Source organism: Sinocyclocheilus anshuiensis, unplaced genomic scaffold (assembly GCF_001515605.1).
Source record: "Sinocyclocheilus anshuiensis isolate Anshui unplaced genomic scaffold, SAMN03320099.WGS_v1.1 scaffold2056, whole genome shotgun sequence".
In the NCBI taxonomy this organism is placed as follows: domain Eukaryota; kingdom Metazoa; phylum Chordata; class Actinopteri; order Cypriniformes; family Cyprinidae; genus Sinocyclocheilus; species Sinocyclocheilus anshuiensis.
In genome coordinates, this window is record NW_015551026.1 from 1090954 (window position 1) to 1116135 (window position 25182).

Genomic DNA, 25182 nt, shown 5'->3' on the forward strand with positions numbered 1-25182 from the left:
TCGTAAAGTGTTACCAATATTAATATAAATTCTGTCCAGTTTTATTGTGTTACTTTCAGTAAAAGTGTGGTTATTTAATTGGCTTGTGTTTTTTTTTATTCAGTATCATTCAAATTATTGAGTTAAATTAAAAAGTCTTACAAAATTATTTTATATTATTTAATAAAATAATTAGTAATTATTAAAAAGCATTTTCGGTTTCGGATTTTGGCCAAGTGCATCCAGATTTTTCGGTTTCTGTTTCAGCTCAGAATTTTCATTTCAGTACATCCCTAATTTCTACATATGCAGTTTCGGCCAAATCCTGTCCACATCAACAGTGAATGAAGAAAACTATTATTAGTCCACTGATTTCCCACCAAGGAAGATATATTAACATTTTTTTTAATTATCGACATTGGCCGATACATTTTTCTGTTTAGGTGATAAGTGTCAGTAGGGGGACTTTTATTTTGACAAAGTTGAGAACACCATCGCCTGAGTGCAAACCATAGACTGTATAAAGGTGCAAACACATGGGCGCTCCCCTTCTCCATCTTTATTAGTTTACTATTCTTGTTTAAAGGAATATAGTTTACCCAAAAATGAAAATTAGAAAGCAATATTATGGATAGAGGATTTTAGCTGAAAGCAATGGCTTGAAGTTAAAAATGTCTTGATGGATTTGTTTCCTACAAACACAAAGCGTTTTGCTTCACAAGATGTCAGTTGATGTACTGGAATCGTGAGAACATCTGGGTCGTGTTTGCATTTTCTTCTATCACTGGCTATATTCAAACATTGAAATTAAGATTAGGCATAAAATAATATCTTCAGATTCATTCATACAAAAATCAGATGAGAATTGAACGAATAGTTGTATCCTGGTTCAGAAGAAGATGGTAATCATGTCTCTGAAGTCACAGTTTTTCTGGTGATTAAGGGGTAATACTAGACTTCTTCACTTTAAAAATTTAACAAAATGCACATCATATTTTGTGAGAAAGTATGACATGCAAAACGGACACTATTTTTGGAATCAGCATATGATGCCGGGTGGTGTACTTGCAAACAGCCTTTTTTAGATACTTTTGTTTAAAATGTATCATTCTGATGATAGTGGTGTTGGGAAAACTAGTCTTAGATAACTGCAAATTGCTTATTTCTTGCAGCGGCCCCATGAATGCACCATACGTAAACCAAGCTCCCGGAGCCCACACCCCTTACCCACAACAGATGGGCATGGGTATGGATATGTCTGCCTATCAGAACGCTAATCCTGGTCTGCCTCCAACCTCCTATCCAATGTCAGCTCCAGCCCAACCTGCACCTCAGCAGCAACAAGCAGCCTTCTACCAGCAACCCCTTCTGTAAGGCTGCACAGCAAGTCTGACTCCACAGCCGTTAATATTCAATGCGAATTCCAAATGGTGAAATGAGGTCGAGAGTATTTTTCTCTCACGTCTCTATTGATGTCAAGGGGCATGCAGAGATTTACTGACATTTGTCTTCACAGGACAAAGATGTAATCGAAAGGAAGCAAGCACTTCATTTTCTCTCCCACTTACTAACCCATGAAGCAGTTTAGGGCAGGTGTTTAGAGCTGATGGAATGAGTCACACTAACCATAAACATAATTTTTGTCGTCTTGGTAAAATGCACAAACACGCATACTGTTCCTCATTTGAAGAGACAATTATTATGATTAATTGTTGCCATTTTCATTTATTTCTGGGTTAACTGACCCTAAACTTTCATTTCTTGCCTTTAAAAGCAAATGTGGGTTTTTTAATGCATTATAGAGAGAACGATTGTATGAAGAAGATTATACATGGTTCACCAAATCTGCAATGATTTTATGTGCCAATACTCAGAGCACTCCTATAAACTCCTACAATCAAAATGGCAGTTTTAGGTTCATCCTGCTGTTAGTGATTCTAGAATTATGGCACCGATTTAGTAGGGGCAGCTGGGTATAGGCTACATGGTGATATTCATAAATTCTTTTGCAAAACTGTGCTTTAGAACTAACGAATGCAATCCCTTTATGGTCAATCCATATGTTTCACTGTATAATGATATTTATAATATGCAAGTACCGCTTGTGTTTGCATTGTGGGTGTTTGCTGTTGTTTGACTTAATTTAAGGCATGTAAAATTGCATACAGTCTATGACTCCTCAGCTGAAAATGATCAATCAATTGTTTTTTTGCTTCTTATGTATGTGAAGAAATGTGCTTTTCTGATATACCCACCCTTTTCTTCTTAACTGAAATGGGAAAATGCATAATTCCTTTAACATATAGACCGCTTTTGTTCTCGTTAAAATGGGATTAATGTAGTTAAAAATAGAAGAAAATTGTCTTTATTTTTTTCATAAACAGCTCGAATAAAGATATTGTATATTAGATGTTAAATATCTGGCTTTGTCTGTATTGCACCTTAACTTTATACACATTTATTTACCACCAGATGCCTTGTTCTTTCAGGAGACGGAATAAACATAGAAACCAATACAAAAGACTTTATTTCAAAAGCTGCTGGATATTTGTAAACCTGTATGTTTTAAGAGATTTAGAGGGAAATCTGTATTGTACTCATGGACTCAATGTTTTGTAACATCAAGATTTCTTTGTATCCTGCCTGCTCATTTTTCAAATTCCTTTTGTAACGCAGTGAACTCTTATAGTCTACAGAAAATAAAAACTACGTGTTTCAAAATGTGCTTTTCTATAGTGGATACTTTCCCAGTGTTCCAAACTGGTCTCCTCTCACATGCTTTGGAGATGCTGAATGTTAATTATTCATTTCTATTTTACATAATTTGTGCATCACATCTGGTTATGTTTTGTCAAAATCTTCTTGCACAGCTGATATGCTACTAATTATCAACCTCATGGGTGAATCCTCATAGAATCTGTTGGAAAAGCAGCTACAGCTGTGTATGATATAAATCCCCCTGCAATTTAGCATCTCCTTATCAGCTCTAAAAAAAGACATGCCCTTCAGTAATTCTCGTTTTTCATCTGTTATTCTGATCAGTCTATACCTTGGAGGACACTGAGATGCATTATTATTGTCATTATTAAAATGGGTCACATTACATTAGCATTAATTTTACAGTATAATCTAAGAATCGAGTAACAGATCAACACATCAGAATAGGTACTAAAGGTATTCATTTGGTTGCACTGCCTTTCCACAGTCTTTTGCAACAACATAATTTGCAATCATTTATTTATTTTGTTTATATATCCTTCACCCTCATAATATAGCATGTTTCATGGGTAGAGTCAACTAATTTGATATTTTTTGTCTTAAATTACATGGCAAGTGAGAGGGTTTTGAAAATCTCTTCTCCCTGGCACCTCATAGATTATCATGTTTAAAGAACGGGGCTTATTAATTATTATTTTATTGTTGAATAAAGCATTTCACAAAATGGAGTGACAACTACCATACACTTTTGATCACGTAAAAATTAATTAATTAATTAAAAATTCAGATTAGGACAGTAGCAGTTTTTTAAACACCAAACAGTTATGAAAGTGATATGAAAATGTAAGTGGCTTGTCCAGCAGAGGGAATTGTAGTTCATTCAAAATGCGGTTGTTTATGAATCAGGACTTGCGATGCCCAATTCGCGAGTGATTCTGTTCTTTTAATGAATCGGTCAGCAAAATCGGTTCGCGATTCAGTCCGAACTATTCGAGCAGCTAATTTTTACCGATAATCACTCGGTAAAATGAGCAGAATACTTTCTAGCAGAGCAATGAGGACAGATAAAGAGAATATTTACCGACAATCCATTGAAACTAAACCTGCTAATTTATTTTATCGTTGGTCATCGACGAAAAAATCCTTCTGCGCCTGCAGTTTGTGAACACTCAGGTCAACAGTTATAGCTATCAAAACACTAGGTGTAGACGATAAAAACTTGCAATAGTTTTGTTGTTGTTGTACTCCTTTCGGAGATGTTTTTGTTTTGTAATGCACATGCACATCGATCAATCTCCAGTTAACTATTTTTAATATCTCATGTTTATAAAACATAAATTTAGCATGCCATGTAGTTAGAAAGCTAACCACTTTATTTACAGGGTAGCTTCTACTTTTAGCTCCATTTTTGGGGGGAATCTTGCCAACGCTGCTCAATAATATTTAATGACCTCTGTTGAGCAGCTACACTGTACAGTAGCTGGTGATGCTGCTCTAGTGGTGACCGCTCGCGCTGCATCTACACTACAGCTGCACAGCACACACCGCATCAGTCACCGAGCGAGCGCACACAAGCCTCGTCTTCGGACCGCGGACACCACAGCGAAACTGGAGCAAACAGTTCAGCAGTGTTGGGAAGGTTACTTTGAAAATGTAATAGGTTACAGATTACAAGTTACCCTATTTAAAATGTAATAGTAGTGTAACGGTCCAGAAGCCGATTTTTCAGGTAGGGACGCGGGAGAAGGCGATAATGCGATGGGAAGCTGCACCAAACACACACACAGTTGTGTTTGTGTATATAGGATCAAACGACTTTAAATTGATCCATAATACACATATTTCTTTCAAATCTGCCAACAATGACAACATGCTCCGTTTGAAGGGTTTTTACTCACAGTAAATATATTCAGGTAGGGTTGTGGTGTGAATCTGCACCAAACACTCCTATTGTTGTTATGTTATGTTTGTGTTTCAGTTTTTCCATTTGTAATACAAATCTCTGAATGTCTTAGAATATTTCCATTAACTTATGATGGATGACTTGATGTTGTTACATTTATTGTTGCTACAGATGGAATTTTCATATACTGTATTTGGATGGTTCTCTAAGGTACATGAAGGAATAATATGATACGTGTCCAAAAATAAATTAGTTATTAACATGGTAAATAGTCAAGAAACCGTGGTAGTGTCACAGTAACATTCCTGTGTTTTATGTTTTAAACCCTATGCATTATGTGGAATAATAGCTTAAATGGACAGTATGCCTGAAAATAAAAAAAATTGTCATAATTTCAACCTTCGTGATGTTCCAAACTCGAATGACTTTTTTTTCTGTGAAAAAAGATGTTAGGGACTGACAGCCTCAGTCACCATTCACTTTCATTGCATTTTTTACCATACAGTGTTAGTAAATGGTGAGTCTGTCATTCTGTCACTTCCTTTTGTGTTCTGCGGAAGCAAGAAAGTCATATGGGTGAGTAAATGAAGAGAAAATTTTTTTTTTGGGGTGAACTTTACTCCACACAGGCTGACTATACAATTAAAAGGATCATTAAAACCAAATCCCGAATGTGCTAACAAATTATGGATGTCAGTTTGATCTATTGGTCTTTAATTAGGCTGCTAAATAATTGATGTTCTCATTGATTTCCCTCTAAAGGACACATGACCTGACCCAGTTTGTAAGCATGAGTGCTTTTTATGCAGCAGATGGCCATAACATTTACGTTGCACCATTTCTTGCACAACAAACTACTGGAAACATCTGTTCAGCTCAACCCGCTATATATTTCAACCGCATGATCTACTCAGAAGGGGTTCGATGTAGGACTGCATTGCGGCCAGCCATACTGAAGGGCAGTTTCGCCTGCTCAACACATTGCATTGATGTCTATGTGGCTCTGCAGAGTTAAGCTTCCTCGTGGTGATGCGCTTTGCCATCTATCTCAATAGACCCTCCTTATCTGTCAAGCTTTTAGTCACGTAACACCCAGGATAGGTCAAAGATCCTCATGTCTGCTGTATTTAGCTGTAGGTTTCATACTGAAGCACAAAACAGCGATGATTAATGCAAGCGATTAATTTTTGAAATGCTTTGCCGGTTCATTTGACTCTGACAGTAAGTTCTATAGCTAACAGACCCCATTGAGACCCCTCTGACAGTGTTGCAGTGGGCTTTGTGAGTGTATGTGTGTGTATGAATGTGTCCTTGTTCTGCCGGTAGAAGAGAAATAGATTAATAGCTTGTTCTTTTGTCGTAGGTGAACAGAGGCACCTACTCGCGGCGCAGTCGACTTAAGAGATCCGACGGCAGTACAACATCGACCAGCTTCATCCTTCGCCAGGTGAGAGGGGAGATTATGGAAATATAATGTCTTCATTTGAATATTTTGTGATATGACTCTCACACTCGCTTTTGTATTGCAATGAATTGAACTCTTTTGTTCGAGACTTCATTTTAAGGGTAGCTCACGCTGCGTAGGACATTTTGAAGAGTTTTGAACAGTGACTAATATTCTCAGTGGATAATTGACTATCCACTTTCCATGCGCAAAACTGGGTTACGTAATATTTTTTATAGAAGCCAACAAGTTCACATTTATCCATAATAATACATATTTCTTTCAAATCTGCCAATGAAGACAACATGTTCCCACCTGGAGGGTTGTTACTCATTGCAGATGACTCATTTTAATCTTTGCATCATAATTCATATGTTCAAAACGTGTCATATGTTGAATCACATTATAGTACTGCAGTGGAAACTATCTTTGAATTTAGCGCCTTAATTAGGGGTGCTTCGATCAGGATTTTTGAGGCCGATCGCCGATCACAGAAAGCAGTAAAATTCCCCTCTTAAATCACTCTTGTGAGAGGGGAAGCAGCTTTCACACAGGAGTCCACTACTGATCTGTGGCTGTTTACCACAAACACAACATTTATTCCAACATTATAATCATTCCATTATTTTGATTTCAAATCCAAACATTGTCACTGAAAATGCTTTTTCAGCATTGCAATTCTTTTTTTACACAGTACAGTAATACAATCTTTCACAGACATGTTTAAACACAATAAATATAAGCACCACATCATTCAATGCTTTTTACTTTTGCATTTACTTCTAGATTTATATATTAAGTTGCTCAAGCAAGTGGCAAAACATTTAAACTACTTTTCTTACGTTATCACAAACTTACCATTGACAGAAATAGTCAGCTCTACTGCCTTCCCTTTTGCATTGAAACCTTTATTACAAACAACCATGGCAGTTCATAAAGAACTTTGTTTTCCTACCTCCACGAGTGCCAACTATTATTACCTTGTTTATCTAAAAGTGCTCTTTTCCTTTAAAACTAGCCAACAGCCATATGATATGCACCACATACGCACTGCAAGCAGAGTAATGTGAACCTGGCATTATGTGTGCGCTGCAAGTGTGCATGAGCGCACGGTCTCCAGGAGAGTGCACGAGCGCTGAATGGTTAAACACTGGCGAGAATTAAAAAGTAATGCAAAAACTTTACTTTACTTGTATAAACTTTAGTGACGATGTGACACTGCCTCGATTGTGCAAGTGAGAATTCCCGTGTCAACTGCAGCGTGCAGCTCGCTTGTAGACAGACGCGATGTGGTGATTTGAAGACATTTGTGTATTTTGAGAGCGAAAGAGAGAGCGCGCGCGCGGTGATTCACTTACGCTTTTTGTGAAATTACGTCTCACACAAGGTTTTCAAATTACTTTGTAAGTTATTTAATGAAGAAATATGAAGGTGAGTACCTCACCTTCAGCATTATAATTATTTCACCCGCGCCGGACAGAGACTGAGACGGTGCCGCTGCATGTCGTGCCAAACCTCTCACGACAGCATCATCAGCTTGAGATCGTTTTTTTGAGATCGGCCTTTTAGAGACCGCCGATCAATCATCCCAACATGATTATCGGCCGATAATGATCGGTAGCCGATCAATCGGAGCACCCCTAGCCTTAATGCCAGATCATAGTTCTACACTATGGAGTCCATTTCCGCCACAGAAAAAAATATATTAAAAAAACGTAAAAAATAAACTTTTACAAATTATTTGGTCTTCTCAGAATTGCAAGTTAACATTTTAACATCTTGCAGTTCTGACCTTTTTTCAGAATTGCAAGGAAAAAATAATTGTGAGACAAAAGTAAGAATTGTGAGATATAAACTCAGAACAGCAAGGAAAAAAGTCCGAATTGTGAGATAAAAAGTCGCAATTACCTTTGTTGTCATGGCAGAAACAAGCTTCCATAATATACTACAATCATTTAGATATGTACTTTGTACAAGTTGTAAAGTTCTCTTTCTCTGTCTCTCTCCCTCTATACAGTATAGAAAAGAATCACCCCTCCAGTTGCTTTTACAGCCTGAAATGAAGACGGACACAGTTTTTGTTTTATCCAGCTGTAATTACTCAGTGCAACTTATAAAAGTGAAAGATGTAACACCAACATGTCAGAAATATAAAAAAAACAGAATCACGGAGTTGGAAAAAGGATCACCCCCTTATGTCAGTATTTTGTTGAACCACCTTTTGCTTTATTACAGCCTTCAGTCTGTTGGGATATGTCTCTTGAACATCTAGAATTTGCAATATTTGCCGACTCTTCTTTGCAGAACTGCTCAAGTTCAGTTAAATATGATGGTGACCGATTGTGGACTGCAGTCTTCAAGTCATTCCACAGATTTTCAATGGGGTTTAAGTCTGGGCTCCGACTAGGCCATGCAAATAATTCAATTTTAGCCTCATCTACCTCAGAATCTTCAAGGTGCGTTTTGGCAAAGCTCAGTCGTGACTGCGTGTGGGTTTCCTTGAGGAGTGGCTTTTTTCTTGCAACCCTCTCATACAAGCCACATCTGTGGAGAATGTGTGATATTGTTGTCACATGCACACAATGATCACTCTTTGTCATGAATTCCTGCAGCTGCTGCAGAGTTGCTGTAGGCCTCTTGGTCACCTCTCTGACCAGTTTCCTCCTGGCTATTTTATCCAGTTTGGAGCGACATCCTGATCCAGGGAGGGTCTGTTATGTACCAAATACCTTCCACTTCTTAATAATAAACTTCACTGTGCTTCTAGGCATTGATAAAACCTAGAATGAAATTTTTTATATCCATCTCCTGACTTGTGCCTGTCCACAATTTTATCCCAGAGCTCTTTTGACAGTGACACTTCAGTTGCACTACCAAGGACTGCAATGCTCCAGGAAAGCTATTTTCATGCTGAGCTAATCAAAATGACCACAGCTGATCACAGTTGAAAGTCAAATGGCTTTGTGTGCCACGAGAAGGTGATTAGCTACACCTGATCACCGAGTCATTTTTAGGAAGGAGTGATCCTTTTTCCAACTCAGCGATTCTGTTTTTTTTATTATTTTTGTTTCTGACTGTGCTTCTAGGCATTGATAAAACCTAGAATGAAATTTTGTATATCCATCTCCTGACTTGTGCCTGTCCACAATTTTATCCCAGAGCTCTTTTGACAGTGCTTTGCCACCCATAGTTGACTGTTTACTTCAGTTGCACTACCAAGGACTGCAATGCTCCAGGAAAGCTATTTTCATGCTGAGCTAATCAAAATGACCACAGCTGATCACAGTTGAAAGTCAAATGGCTTTGTGTGCCACGAGAAGGTGATTAGCTACACCTGATCACCGAGTCATTTTTAGGAAGGAGTGATCCTTTTTCCAACTCAGCGATTCTGTTTTTTTTATTATTTTTGTTTCTGACATGTTGGTGTTACATCTTTCACTTTTATAAGTTGCACTGAGTAAATGCAGCTGGATAAAACAAAAACTGTGTCCGTCTTAATTTCAGGTTGCAAAGCAACAAAATCTGATTATTGTAAAGGGAGGTGATTCTTTTATATACCCACTGTATATATATTTAGTGTGATTTTCATAGAATTATACTCTTGTGCAGCTTTTTGAACAGGTCATTTAGTTTCCAAGCAACAGACGAATCCTCGCTGTCATCAGATGAATATGAATTGCTCATGGCTACCTTTCCAACTGAACTTATTTGATATTTAGCTGAATAGAGCTGGCAAGGATCTTCATAACATCTCAAAAAAAAGATTTGGAGATTTGGAGTTTTGAAATCAAGCCTGTAAATATTCTTTCAGCACATGCAATAGGAAATCATGGAGTCCATTTTCCTAATGGAAATATGATGTAATCCCAGTTGTCAGATGCATCTAGATATTTGAGTTTGCACAGAAGAAGAAAGTATCCCAGGGGAAAGCAATGACCTTGATGCCTGCAATGTGGCATTTCTAGCTGTCCCTGAATCTACCCTTGTTCACATGTTTGAGGACTATACAGTATTCCCTGCAGAGTTTGTGCTGTTGTAAGGCAAAAGCTTTGTATTAAATCATAATGTGGACAGAAGTAAGCCTTCATTTCTATACTGTGACTAAACAGCATTTACTGTAGTAGTTTTTTTTTACATTTGACTGCAAAAACAGTGATGTTTCAAGCACTATGAGATGGCATTCTGGTACTGATTTATATTTTAGATTTTTTATTTATAAGAAGAAACAATTAAAACAATATATATTTATTTTTCAAAATAAATATAATTTATTTGCACAGCTAATGCCTCTTTTCAGATGAATTATTACTTTATTAAGTGAAAATTGTAACAATTTTAACAATATTTTACCATAAAATATGTATTGCTTTGCTCTTTTTTTATTTATTTTTCTCTATTTTTTACAATTTTGCAATGAATTTACTTGTCTTAAAATATATCTATTTTACTGTATATGGTAGGGTAACTTAACAAATGAACAAGTATTTACTGTATGCTGGATGCATTTTTACATTTATTTTTCCAGAAAAATGGCCAACTTATTTTTTTTAACTATTAATCGTGTCTTTTTAGCATTTCTATAATTTCTTATATTTTTCCACATTTTTATGGAATGAACTGTTAGTTGCTATTTCATTAGTGCTGTAATGAAGAAACAGCTTTAACTTATGCGTGTAGCGTATGCTGCAGTCTATCTGCAAATTATTATAGAATCTAGATCCCCAAAGAACCTTGGGAATTCAGCTTTTTGACTGACTTCCAGGACACTGTATTTCTGGACATACAGTAGAGGTGGTTTCACAACCAAGACCCTTCATTGAGGACACCCTACTTTACATATGTATATATTTTTAAAGGGGTCATATGATGCTATTTTAAAGATAATTATTTTGTGTATTTGGTGTAACAGAATATGTTGACATGCTTTAATGTTCAAAAAACACATTATTTTTCAAATACTGTACATTATTGTAGGTCCTCTATGCCCCGCCTCTCTCAAACGCTTCGTTTTCTACAAAGCCCCCTCCTTTGACAAGCGCAGTCTGCTCTGATTGGCCAGCTGACCCAGTGCATTGTGATTGGCCGAACACTGCAAGCACGCGTCGGAAAAAAACCATAAAGTGTTTTTATGGTTTGATGTTAATGCATACTTCCGTGTCCTCTGGAAAAGAAATCTATGCATCTCCCAATGTATATAAAAGATTATTATAGAGCATAGGGTGGTGCTGAGAGGAAATGTCTTGCTTCTAAACATGTATGTGTCTTAGAGATCTGCTCAAATGAGGTGAAAAAATCCAGGGGAGTGGTTAAAACTGCTGAGATCAAGGTTAAAGACAAGACTGCCGGTAATAATCATGTAAATACTTGTCATGAATTTATGGCTGAAACAATCCTATTTTGATGTGGAGAGATTTAAAATGATTTGTTAACTCTAGTCGTTGGAAGTTGTTGCTGTTTTTGTAGTTACCTATAATAACGCATTTAAAATTCCTGATCATTGGGAGCTTGTATAAATTATTAATCTTGCTGGTATAGGTCACATGGCTAAACTCTTTAGTAATTCATTTATTTCTTTGCTTCCCTGCTGTGTTTATTGACCATAGGCCACAAAAAAGCCCAAGAGCAGCGGGCCAGATTAGCATGACTGTTGATTTGATGATCAGATGTTGACATATTAGATTTTAGAGATTTTCCTGACTAAATTAAATAATGGAATCAGGAAACAAGGCGCATAATCAACAATCACAACAAAGCAAGTGGGTTCTTTGTATAATTATTACAGCTATTCAAATGACATTTAAGCATTAAAATGAAACAAAAATTATTAGGATATTAAGATACACTTTATTCAGTAACATGCATTTGTTTTGTTTTATCTGCTCTTTCACTCCTATAGCTGATCCACCGTAAATCAAAGAAGAAAAAAAGGTTAAAATGAAATGTGAAAATTTCAGTAGTGAACTGAAGGAGTATTTCTTGTAAAGCGACATGTTATCTAATTTAAGTATGCATGTACATTTTACAAAACATCTATAATAGTAAGATTCTTTTATTGGTGGATGTAAATATTAGAAAAAAAGGTTAAAATTAAATGTGAAAATTTCAGTAGTGAACTGAAGGAGTATTTCTTGTAAAGCGACATGTTAACTAATTTAAGTATGCATGTACATTTTACAAAACATCTATAATAGTAAGATTCTTTTATTGGTGGATGTAAATATTTCATATCATGAACAATATTCATTCTCTCAGTATATAATTATTTTTAATAATAGATTTTGCATAATTATCTCATCATATGCTTCTTGGTAGATCCAGTTGAAGCAGAACATTATTGATTGCTCTTGTTCTCTTTTGATGTCTATGGACTTTTCCTGAGTTTATTTTATTAAAGTAGAAAGAGTAAATTAAAGAGGTGAGTGTTTTGTCAGATGAGTCATTTTTTACTCAGAATAATTTGTTTCACCGAGTAGAAAAGCAGGCATGTTGTAGATGTACGTTGTGAACTACAGGGGGCGATGTGTGCCAGAGTTTTATACTCAAGAGAGTCCTGATTAATTAACAGCAACACCATCAGTTCATTTCCATGTAATTACTTGAAAAGACCTGATTGGTTGTGGTTTTCTTATTATTTCAGTAGCTGTAGTGGTATCAAGGGAAATATGAACCTATAACAGAATTAGAAATGCAACACAACCTTCAAAAAATTGCATGTTTAATGATACATAAATCTCTATGGAAATATGTCTCATTTTATTTTGTTTGTCCAGGGACATAATGTATTTTGTTGGAGCAATGATGAATGAATTTAAAACTGTAATATTTAAAAGATGCACAGGTTCAGATTTTGCTATTCTGGTTATAGCTGCAATTTATATACTTTTGTCTCAGTGACCAGTTGGTGTTTTATAGCTTCTCCACATTCTTGGGCATGTAATTACAAAAGCAGAGGTATTGATACTCCTGGTAAAGAATGGTCTGGTTCAATACTATCATGTCAAGCTCTCATTTTTCATGTTTCATCATTCACATCTGCCATAAACTGGTGGTTTCAGAGATTTAGGGACCTGGGGCATTTACTGGATGTTTTGTGTGTGTGTGTGTGTGTGTGTGTGTGTGTACATGTGTCCTGGTCTGGACAGGAAGTGTTATGCCATTATGGTATACATATTTGCATTGCATTATACTGGTAAATTCTTTTAGCTCCTTTTACTTATACATTTTTCATTAAATAATGCTGAAAAATGTTACTGTAAAAGATAAAGATGAACTTTATTCTAATTTCTCAATTTTAAAGTTCAGGAACACCAGTAATGCTTCTCAGTTAGCTTTTTAACTCAAATAGGCCTTAGGCCTACATTAGAAAAAATGGTTTGTGGTTTGGTTCCATTTATCATTTTCGCAGTGTGCACTAGAACATGAATAATTAATATGGTTGCAATTGTTTGCACCTTTGAGATGGGTGTCATATTTAGTATTGTGTTGTTAGGATGCATTTGTTCTTCTACTCTAAATGCTCAGTTAGTTGTTGTTTACAATTGTGTTTCATATGTTTGTGTTTGGCATTTTAAGGTATTTAATACATGTTTTTCTCAATGTATCAAATGTTGTCACTAGTTTAGGACAGCAAGCACTTTCTCACAGATAAAACACACAATATTAATATCAATTTACATCACAGATGTTTTTATCCAAAGCTACATATAATTTATATTCAAAGTACACGTTTTATCAGTTCTAGCTTTCCCTGGAAATTGAACCCATGACCTTGGCATTGCTAGTGCCATGCTCTACTGTTTTATTTTATTTAACTATTTTTTATTAAACTATAAATTTGACTACTACTAATAATAAATTATTTATAATATAATGAACAATATAAACAAAGGAAACTACGGAGCCCCTAAAGGGACATGGTGGTGGAAAAAAATCAGATTGAGTGAAAAAATTTGGGGTGGGAGAAAAAAATATTTGTCAAATTTTTTTTTCGTTCTCTCGCAAAACTTTTGCGTTCCCTCGAGAAACTTTGCGTTCCCTCGCAAAACTTTTGCGAATAATAAATTATTTATAATATAATGAACAATATAAACAAAGGAAACTACGGAGCCCCTAAAGGGACATGGTGGTGGAAAAAAATCAGATTGAGTGAAAAAATTTGGGGTGGGAGAAAAAAATATTTGTCAGATTTTTTGCGTTCTCTCGCAAAACTTTTGCGTTCCCTCAAAGATATTTGCGTTCCCTCGCAAAACTTTTGCGTTCTCTCGTTCTCTCTTTTGCGTTCTCTCTTGCGAGAACGCAAAAAAAAATTTCCTCCCACCCCAAATTTTTTTCCCACCATCATGTCCCTTTAGGGGCTCCGTAGGAAACAGTTTTTTAACTTACTCTTAAGAAATCTAAAATTCACTCAAGTAAATTAAATTTAAAAAGGCATATTTTCATCTTATTTTAATTTTGCAAATGTCACATTTTTTACAGTGTATGTGAACTAATGCATGAATTGTGAAATGAATTGTTGAGTCTATATGTGAACATGGATGAAAGAAAGAGATGAAATAGAAAGAGGTGAGATCCAAGATGGTCAAAAATAGAAATGGCAAGGAAAATAAGCAGAAAACAGTGGTCAAGGAGTGGAATGCTGTCAGCACCCTGCAGACCCCTTCTCCTCCTCCTTTAACGGTCAAAAGAAGAGAGCACTTGTCCTTTCTTACTGGAGCTCCTCTCAGCCAATCAGAAGACGGACTCACTGCTTTGTCATCAGCTTGTGATTGAGGAAGGCTCAGTTTTCCTGCTCTGTTTGTGGAAGCTTGATAAAATGCCAGGTCTCTGCAGCCTCTGGGGAGAGCCCCACTTCTCTATGATGTGATCGATCACGCTTCATCCTCATTAATACAATACGCTGGCTTCAGGAGCGAAAGGGGCAACTGCCATCTGCTTGACATTCCTCCTTCGGTGGTCTTTCTGTGGGCAAGTGGATTGTAAGAGAGCCCTGTTAGACGTACTGTCGCTGGAGCTTCCTTATCCCACATTTGCATTTGATTGTTAAGGTGAACCCTTGGGAATATCAGACCTCCATGTACGACAATTTGTACCTGCATGGATTTGAAGACTCCGAGGCGGTGAGTAAGGGTCTATATGTGCATCTTCACGGTCTTTTGAATGAATGCATGCCAACACAAATGCTCTGAGGATGGCTGGAGGAATTCAACTTGTGGATGGTGCTACTGGTCCCAGTGAGTGTTTTGGGGGAGGGGAGAGGATCCGTATGTGTGTGTGCATGTGTATGGGTTTTGTTTCACTGTCACCTCCACTCTTTCTCCAAACCATGCTCTGTTTCTCAGATGCATTGTGGAAGAGGCAGTCGGGGGAGAGCATCAGTCAGCTGTTGTGGTAGCCTGTTATTCCGTATCATTGAGCTGTCACTAATAATGCCACACTGCTTGCTGGTTTAGTTCCTCTTAGCTTGCATGCATTGTTGTTTTTGTCGGATTTTCAGCTGTACTCAAAAGGAATGCTTGCTTAAAGTGCCACTTTGTTTCTGCTTGTAAAAGGAGGGCTCATTTAATTAGCATCATTAGATCAGATATAAACGAGTCTCATGGAAGTAGCAGTAATGTTCAGCACTGATGTCTGTACTGGTTACAGCCACATCAAGGCCAGTCTCCTTATTTAACTGGTCACAAGTTTCATCACTTTACAACAAGAGATGTTCTTGTTGCTCTTTGTGATGCAGCCTTGTTTGTTAACATGTATCACAAACTATCCCCATTCCACTCAGTGTTACCACTGGGAAAAGTCAGAGCTGGAAAATGAATCGATATGATCTTATCATTTTTTGGCCATATGACTTTACTTAACAGAAAAGATATTTTGAAGAACTCTGCAAACCAAACGACATTGGGGCCCACTGACTTCCATTGAAACAAATCTCAAAATATCACTTATATTCCTCAGAAGATCCACCCAAAATTAAAATTCTGTCTTTTTTCTTTTTTCGGAACACAAAAGAAGATATTTTGAAGAATGCTTGGAATCAAATGACATTGGAGCCCATTGACTTACATTGAGTTTTGGAAGAACATGAACAGGAAAAACTCTTTTGTGGGTGATCATCTCTCTACCACTTTTGCACTTTTCATAATAGGAAGTTGGCAGTTCAGAATTGTGAGTTGGTTTGAAGGAAAGACTTTTATTTTCTGTGTATGTTGGTATTATTAATTAGACCTAGGATGTTCTAAGAAAAGGAAGTATTTTTTTTCCATAAACCTTGACCACAAATCATAATTGTGTGGATGTAATGACCAACACCTCCTGTGTTATGTCCATACATTTGTTTGTTTTTGTTCATCATTAATACATTTGTCATAATTGAACGCTTGATTTAGCCTCAGTGAGAAACATAATATATTATATGACTAATTATTATGTATGGGTTAAGTTTAGTTTTGAACAGAAAGGTTAATTTATTTTTATTTAAAATTGTGACATTTAAAAAAGTAAAAATAAAAATTGTGATGAATATGTTGTGTATTTACCATTTACTGTAGGTTTGTCACCTTTAAACCAATCAATGACTGTCTAACAGCCTCACAAAACAATTGAACAGAAAATCTGAATTTGACACGTACCATCATATGTGTTAATAAACAGATCTATCTATCTATCTAGTACAAAGTATCTGTTCTCTGCTACAAAATACTGAGAAGCTGAGGACAATTTAATACCCCCGCAGCAAGTATTTTCTCTGGAATTATATGGTGCAGAAATATCATGGAAATTATGTCGTAAGAATGAAATAATGACAAAGTAGCTCAGATCTGGTGGCCTCTAATGATCTTAATATAGCCTTGTGGTCTGATTGGGTCTGCCTTTCTTTTCTCCTCTTCCCTTACAGCTTATGAATATTAAAAGTAATGGAGGGTTCAAGCTGTTACTATTCATTGCGTGTAATTGTTTTAGTGTATCCTGTTTTTTATATTTATGACATTGATGGTGTCCCACTATTATTAGTCTAATTGTGCAAACTAGATCCACACTGTTATATTTGGAATTGCTTTCTAATAAAAGCAACTGCATACGTTTCAAGCTACCAGTTCAGATTGTTTTTCAGTATAGTTTTAAGGTAAAAGTTTTTGAGAAGAATGGATGATAGTGATTGTTCTTTTAAACTATTTATTTTCAGTGAATTATTAACTAAATTGGACTGAATTAGAGCAGTTAAAGCGATAGTTCACCTCAAAATGAAAATTCATTTTCTATAAATCTAGAACTAGTAATGTCTGTTTCTGCAAGTGATTCTTTGAAGTTTGCAACCAGTTCCCAAAAATCAGACTGAGCAATTCATGAACATGCTGTCTTCAAGGTAACAGTTCAAGGACTCAATTCCAATTTTGGATTGCAACCCACCAGTTGAAAGCAACTGATTTAAAGATCAGTTTAGTCAGATATTAGAAGTACTGACACAAAGCTTTCATCATCATCATCTCTTTTTATGGTTAAGTATTTGCTTTCATCAGATGTGGCCCTAAATGGTAGTGATCTCATGCTGTGTTGTGGAGAGATTTATCTGTAATTACCCACTGCTCTTGCCTGCATTGGTCCTCAGCCCTCATGATTCATCTGCATATCTGCTCACAGGAGGATGCTTTTTCACTGACGGATTTATCTGCTTTTGTTTTCAAAGAAATACAGGGCAAGGATCTGCCAGCGTAGTGGATTTTGAGTGCTCTCAGACTCACTGGCATCACAGGAAAATGTTCATGGCGTGCAATCTCTGAAGATAAGCAGAATGTGTGGCTTGACAAACCCAAGCCCACACACTTGACGTGGTTAGATAAAGGTGTACGTACTGAGGCAGAGTACATGAAAGCTGCATGTGGTTCAGCCATTGTGTGTGTGTGGGTTTACTTGTCTATACTTTAATTTGGGGACAAAATTGTCTCCAGATGTTAGCTTAAATCTTTCTGAAAAAAGGAAGTTCTTAAGTAAATTCTTAAAAAATTCTAATATATAAAAATGTATTCTAATATATTCTAATTTTTTATTTGTATTGTGTGTGTGTGTGTGTGTGTGTGTGTGAATATATATATATATGCATATACAGTAAGGAGTCATATCATGAAAAAAATATATTTTTATGTTTTGTTATAATAACTTAAGTAAACATTGACTTGCAGAACTCAATACTCTCCACAATCCGAAGAGATAATCCATTTTACATCCACCAAGATGTAAAAATGGTGGGATTTTCTCAGGGGAAAAAATAAATATGAAATGGCCCCTTTAAATAAATATAACTGGGGAAGTATTCATATATCAGAATCAGAATCAGAAAGAGCTTTATTGCCAAGTATGTTTGCACATACAAGGAATTTATATTATAGATACATTTCCTTTTCTTTTTCTTATTATGTTTTATTCATGGCTCCTTCTGAAGTTGGAAGGTTAATCGAATTTGCTTTGTGGTAATAAATAAACATCAGTTGGATCATTTATAAAACTGTCTTGCTGCTAAGTAGGTTGTGATAGCCGAGGCACAGAAATAATTTCCGTGGGCATTCATGCTAAACTGAGTGCTTGAGTAAGAAATTCTAATGTGTCTTTGGACATTCTCATATTAAGGTGTTTTTTATCTCCTCCTGAAGCATGTGTATCCGAAATAGCCTGTTTGAAAAAGATTGATTTGTTTCATTCTGATGTATCAAGTTTGAGATCAGTATACATTTTCAGCTTTATTTACTTATAACTACTGTTATGGGAAGTATAATTATAAAAAAATTTCCAAGTTGACCTACAGTCTTCATGTGTCTGAATGAGTAAGTATAAAAGTCTGTATAAGTGCTTAGTGAAGAAGAGCTTCAATTGACTAATGTTAGTCCGACTTCCTAAAAATCAGACAGGTACAGTTGTACATGGAAAAAAAGAAAACTAAAAAACATGTAAAGTGCATGTACTGAATATTTTAATTTGAGTTTTAATTTTAATTTGACTCAGCAGCACACAATTAGGCAAATTTACTCAGTAGTCCTTTCTTGGAAGCTCTCTTATGGGATTGAAGGCAGAGGAATCATGCCTTCAGGAACTGTATGAATTAGAAATGTATTTATGACCCTCTCATCAATGTGTCATGCCAAACATGATATGGCAAATATGGTGACACCTTCGCAATATTCATAGATAATTTTAAATATCAAAAATTGATTTAAAATTTAATTGTCTTTCATATAAAATATTAAAATATTTTCAAAATGAATCATTTATACAAGACTATATCGAGGGGTGAGAACCAAAACGGCGTAAGTGACATTTCACCAACTTTACAGGAGGGCCAAAACCAAAACCAACAGGTTTAGTATGTTCAGAGTTAAGTCTTTTGGTTTCTAATTAATAACTCCAAAATTATTAAGAATTCACTTGTGTCCTTTTGGCAGTAGAAAGAGCTCATCAAGAGCTTTCATTTGATATATATATCTCCATTTCACCCAAAATGTCACTTACGCCCTTCTGGTTCTCACCCCTCGATATGTAAAAAAATTATAACCATTTAACAGTTGAACCATTCATTGCTTGAAAATGAAATATTTGACCTCAGGTTGAAGTGTGCTGGCAGCCTGTGAAAGAGGAACTGTGCTATCATCTGCTGGGGAAATGTTCCCGTCCTGCACCCTGCCATCTCTCTCCATCCAACCATCAGTATCGCTGAGTCAGCAGCAGAGGAAGCAAACCAGCTGGCCACGGGGTGTAATGTGTTCCAAAGTGAAGTGATTGCCTGACTGCAGATTCTGTAAATGCCCAAAATAATTTGGATAGCAACATGGTATCCAAATGGGACCCAAAACAATTTGTATACCAACATTCTTCTAAATATTTTATTTTGTGTTCCACAAAAGAAACAAAGTCATACAGGTTTGGAATGACATAACGACATTACAGGGAGTAAATAGTGACATCATTTTTCTTTTTGAGTGAATTATCCTTTAGAAGCTTTACTTTTTGCTATATTAACTGCATGTTTATATGATCAGTTGCATTATATTTGCATTTAGCATTGTTGTTTTTTTAGATCAGACCCTCGTGACCCACCAGTTGAGATCCACTGAACTTGATAATACAGCAACACATTCATATGTTATGATGGGCCATAATATATGAGTGTTTGTTGACTCATAAAAGTCATTGTGCATCAGCTCAGTTTAAAGATTCAGACTGTTTGTGTTGCAGTATTAAACCGAATAGTTTGATGCTCCAGTGGTCCTAATGAGTGCTGGAGAATGAGAAGATCGAAGGAGGTGAAGCGAGGATGAATCACAGGGGCTTTGATGTCATCAAGAGCAGATGCAGCTCCTGTCACTTGACTCGCATCAGTGCACATTGCCTTATGTAACACTGGTCACATGACTTTCCTGGCCATGGAGGTCCATGGTCTAGTGTGATAGCCAGTAGTGAGGGCATTGTGCTGGCCAGGGTTGTGAGCTTAAAAACTAAAGTGTCTAATGATGTCTAGTCATCAAGTGAACAGAGATGGAGATCTAGAGATACTGATAGCTATGCTAGTCCACTAGGTAGACCAGAACCAATTCTGAGCTGGTCTAAACTGGCCTTTTAGCATTACAGCAATTGCTTCATCCTTAGTTGCTAAGTTACTTTAAAAAAGAATAACACATTTTGTGCACCTTTCATCCACTTCCTTCATCTCCCACAGTGCTAGAGACATCTATCATGGCAAAAGTGACCGTGAATTTGCAGAAGTGATGATATCATACAGTTAGACTAGACACAATGAATATCTCTCTGTACCTTTGAGGAGATACCAGGAATAGAATCAGATTCTCTATGATGAGGCATCTCTGCTGAGACGCGTGTGTGTGTACTACTGTGCTTGTGTGTTGGCATCTGGGTTTCACTGAACTGCCGTGTCTCTAGTCTTTGTTCTTCCTTCAGCCCTTTATCTTTATTTGGGTCCCTTGTTTAAGGTTCTTTGAATTTTTGCCAGTATAGCAGATGAATTGTCTTCTTTAACACACACTTCTTAAAATTTGTGTGCTTAAGTGCGTAATTTCTGTGCTAGCAGCACAAAATGGAATTGCAATCTGTTCAGGGGTTTGGAATTGCAATCTGTTCAACCTGTCTTCTGCAAGACAGGACCAGATCATAGACAGTTTAAGGAAGAGGAGATAGACCAGTCATAAAAAAAATAAACACCTCCATATGGTGGCTGTAGGAATGAACCCTGAACCTTTTATGAGAGAGATTTAGCTGCAGCGTCCTCAAATGTATATATATATATATATATATATATATATTAGTATAATATATTTAAAATAAATGCTTTTCCTTTTGAACTTTCTATTTATAAAAGAATCCTGAAAAAAAATGTATCACTGTTTCTACAAAAATATCAAGCAGCACAACTGTTCTCAACATTAATAAGAATCACCAAACCAGCCTATGAATGATTTTAAAGGATAATGTGACACTGAAGACTACTAAAAATTCAGCTTTGCCATCAATTCTTAAAATATAGTAAAATAGAAAAGATTTATTTTAAATTTTAATAATATTTCACAGTGTTACTGATTTTACAGTTTTAATCAAATAAATGTGGCCTTGGTGAGGATACGAGACATCTTTCAAAACATTTTTAAAAATCTTACGGACCCCAAACTTTTGAAAGGTATACATATTCATGATTTATTTGAGATATATTATTGAAATGTGCAGGTAATTTTAACATACAGTATTGAAGATATCTGTTTTGCTTCATGCCAAAGTCAAGTAATGTACTGTTTTTACTGAGGAATGAATAAAAATAATTTTTTATGACAAGTAATTAACCCGCATATTCTGTAGATTTTAACATTCCTTTAATGGCATGTACAGTAAAAAAAAATAAGGTCTGTATAAAATGCTATATGACTGTATTGCATTGATAAAGAGAATTCTAGTGGATTATAAGATTAGTTGATATGTTCTTATGCGACACAACTACAGGGTTAATGAACCTTCAAGGCGACTGTTAACTTTGAGCACAATCTTTTGATTAGCAGATCAAAGCACATGTTGCTCTTACGTTCATTGCGTCTCTTGCTCTCAATAAAGTACCATTCTGGTTTTAGACCATCTCCTCCATATCTCATCTCACCTCATCCATTTGCCAGTAGTTCCCTGCTATTCAGAGAAAATAAAAGACTATTTATGTCGTATATCTTTAGCTTTGATGTAGTAATTCTCTAAGAATTGTTTTGGAGAAATGAAAATAGACAGAATTGAGAGACAGTTGTTGACTTATACTGTAGATTAATAAGGTTATCATAGCTCATAGCAAGATTATTTTTTCTTGGAAGAATTTAATGAGAAATGTTTTAGTTCATATTTAAATCTTTTGCAGACTTGCATATTTTTGTAAATCTGAGGGCATTTAGTAATATTTTTGATATTACTAGGATATTTTTTTTTCCGAGAAGCATATGCTTGAAGTCTCAAATTGCTCTCCATTTAATCTCATTGCTGTCTAGGTGAAGAAATTGATATTTTAAAGAGATCTCTTTGGGGTTTGTCTTTCCTATGGGACTTTTGATCCATTCGCCCTCTCTCTTTTTCATCCCCTATAATATATTTGACCAAGACATCCATTGTTCTGACTCTGAGGCTGTCAGCTTCAGTCATTTTGTCTTTGATCTGATTCTGTTTCCTTCAATGCTTCCATCAGCCTGTGCATCAATACCTGCACATGTTCAGTCGGCTGCATTTCTCAGCTTTACAAACACTTTGAAGTCAGCATTAAACCTGTTTACTGCACTCTTACCGGACTGGGTTTCATTGATAAGTGTCACATCTGCCTTGTCGCCTGTTTGTGATAATGTATGAAGTGTCTAACAGGAATTTAACTCTGTATTCATAGTTTCAGTTTCCTCAGAATGCAAGCTGGGAAGTGTGCTTCTTCATTGCCTTGACATTTATGTTATGGTGGAATTCTAGTATTTTACCTGTATCATTTATGGTGGACTGTATGGGGACTGTACGTTTTTGGAAGACGTCTCTTATGCTCACCAAGGCAACATTTATTTGATTAAAAATAGAGTAAAACAGTTATATTGTGTTAATAATTTATTCCTGTAGTGGCTGAATGTCACATGAAATAATTCTAATATGCTGATTTGGCACTCAAGAAACATTTCTTATTATTGAAAACAGTTCAAAAGAATATTTATTTGAAATATAAATCTTTTGTGACATTATAAATTTCTTCTACTGTCACTTTTGATCAATTTAATGTGTCCTCACTGAATAAAATTATTAATTTCTTTAAAAAAAAAACTTACTGACCCCAAACTTTTGAACAGTGTATAATTAAAACACTAAATTTAATAATCAGAAATTGTCTTTTTATTCTGTGATTGAAGAAATATAGCAGTGATACACATCTAAATGTCCTTTTATCTTACCCTACATTTAATCTCCCAAGCCCAAAAATCCATTCATGTTTACCACGTTCTCCTTGATAATGTGTCATTTCACTATGACTGCTGCTCCTATTTTAAGGCTTTCTGTGCCATATTAAAGACTTTATAAACTTTCATCTTCATCTTTGTGTGTTTAATATAGCGTAGCTATTACAGCTGTTAGGGTTTAAATTTTTTTTCAAACCTTTAACATGAAAGATTATTAAAAGTATCAGCTTCTGCTTGATGTAATGCAATGAATATTTAAAACAAAACATTTTAATGCACTCTAAATCCATTTACATAAAATAATAAAATTACTATGTGCGTAATACTAATTTGTGTCATTACGGACAAGCACAAGTAAAGGTTATTCCTCCCACACATTCTTTGTGTGGTGTAGCACACATCCACTGTAAATCATACATCAATCTAGATATATTTTAGAATTCTTGGGATTGTTTTACATAATGAGACTATTTAAAGGTGCCTTTGTGTAAATGGCAATAAATTGATAGGTGTTCACAATGTGTGTGCAGGGTTCCGCCGATTCCTACACTAGCAGACCGTCCGACTCAGATGTCTCTCTGGATGAGGAGCAGGGCGGCCGGCAGGAGAAAGAACAGCAAGCCACCATTCAGCTGGAGAGGGCAAAGGTCAGACTGTCTTAGCCAGAGCTACCTGTACTGTACCTATGCCATTTCTTAATTTTTAAAATAGCAAATTGTAGAAACTATTTTAGAGGTATTTAGTTTCTATTATCAAGTTGCTCAAGCACAAATGGTAATTAAAACTAAACTGATTTACTATTCATCAATATGTGCTCAGGCCAAAGCAGTGGCCTTTGCTGTGAAGACAAACGTCAGCTACTGTGGTGCCCTGGATGAGGATGTTCCTGTTGCTGGCACTGCCATTTCCTTTGATGCTAAAGACTTCCTTCATATCAAGGAGGTGAAGAGGGCATTTATTTAATGAGAGCCTGTCTAGCTGTATCCATTTATAAATGGACTTTAAACAAATTCCTTTGTCCTCTGTGTATTTCCACAGAAGTACAACAATGACTGGTGGATTGGGCGACTGGTGAAGGAAGGTTGTGATATCGGTTTCATCCCCAGTCCCTTAAAACTAGAGAACATTCGCTTACAGCAGGAGCAAAAAAGGGGCCGCTTCCATGGGTAAGAGGAGAATATATGAGGAATGAGTGAACACTGAACCTTACAAACAGTTTTGAATGCTACGGTTTAAATTTCAAAAACCAAATTTCAAGATGATTACAAATGCCCTTGTACCTGTCACGATGCACACACACGAGGAACGAGGAGACGCTGGAGAATACTTTACCAAGACTTTATTTTCAGGAACCAAGGGAGACGAACTCAGGAAGACGTTTAACAGCGGACAGAGAACTTGGGACTGGGAACACTATTTATACACACAGGAGGAGGGGATGACGAGACACACCTGGGAGCAATGAAACACTAATCAGGGGAGGAACAGGAAACTAACCAAATAAGGGCATGGGAAGGCACATGGGGAGCAGGACACACACAAAACATGGAACAGAGTCTGACATAACGCCCCCCTCCGGAAGGCGTGTCCTCACGCCATATAACATCCAATGGGGATTGCCTAATCGTTAAATAATTTTTTTTTTGTATAAAAACATGGGCTATATAAAATTTTAATAATAACAAACATCA

General features: G+C 36.1%; 2 protein-coding genes across 2 annotated transcripts in view; both read left to right on the forward strand.

Moving 5' to 3' along the window:
* Positions 1–2348, forward strand: part of LOC107661142 (signal transducing adapter molecule 2-like) — a 12018-nt gene extending 9670 nt beyond the window's left edge. Inside the window, exon 14 of the mRNA XM_016450611.1 lies at positions 1152–2348. Coding sequence (XP_016306097.1) covers positions 1152–1353 — 202 coding nt within the window. The 3' untranslated portion in view covers positions 1354–2348. The remainder of the gene's footprint in view (positions 1–1151) is intronic.
* A 12529-nt stretch (positions 2349–14877) lies between these two features.
* On the forward strand, positions 14878–24657 carry LOC107661150 (voltage-dependent L-type calcium channel subunit beta-4-like; the record flags this gene model as incomplete). Its single annotated transcript, XM_016450616.1, has 4 exons — positions 14878–15160; positions 24022–24138; positions 24311–24433; positions 24530–24657. Coding segments are annotated over exons 1-4 (413 nt in total), but the record flags the coding sequence as incomplete, so codon positions are not given.
* Between the last annotated feature and the right edge of the window lie 525 nt (positions 24658–25182).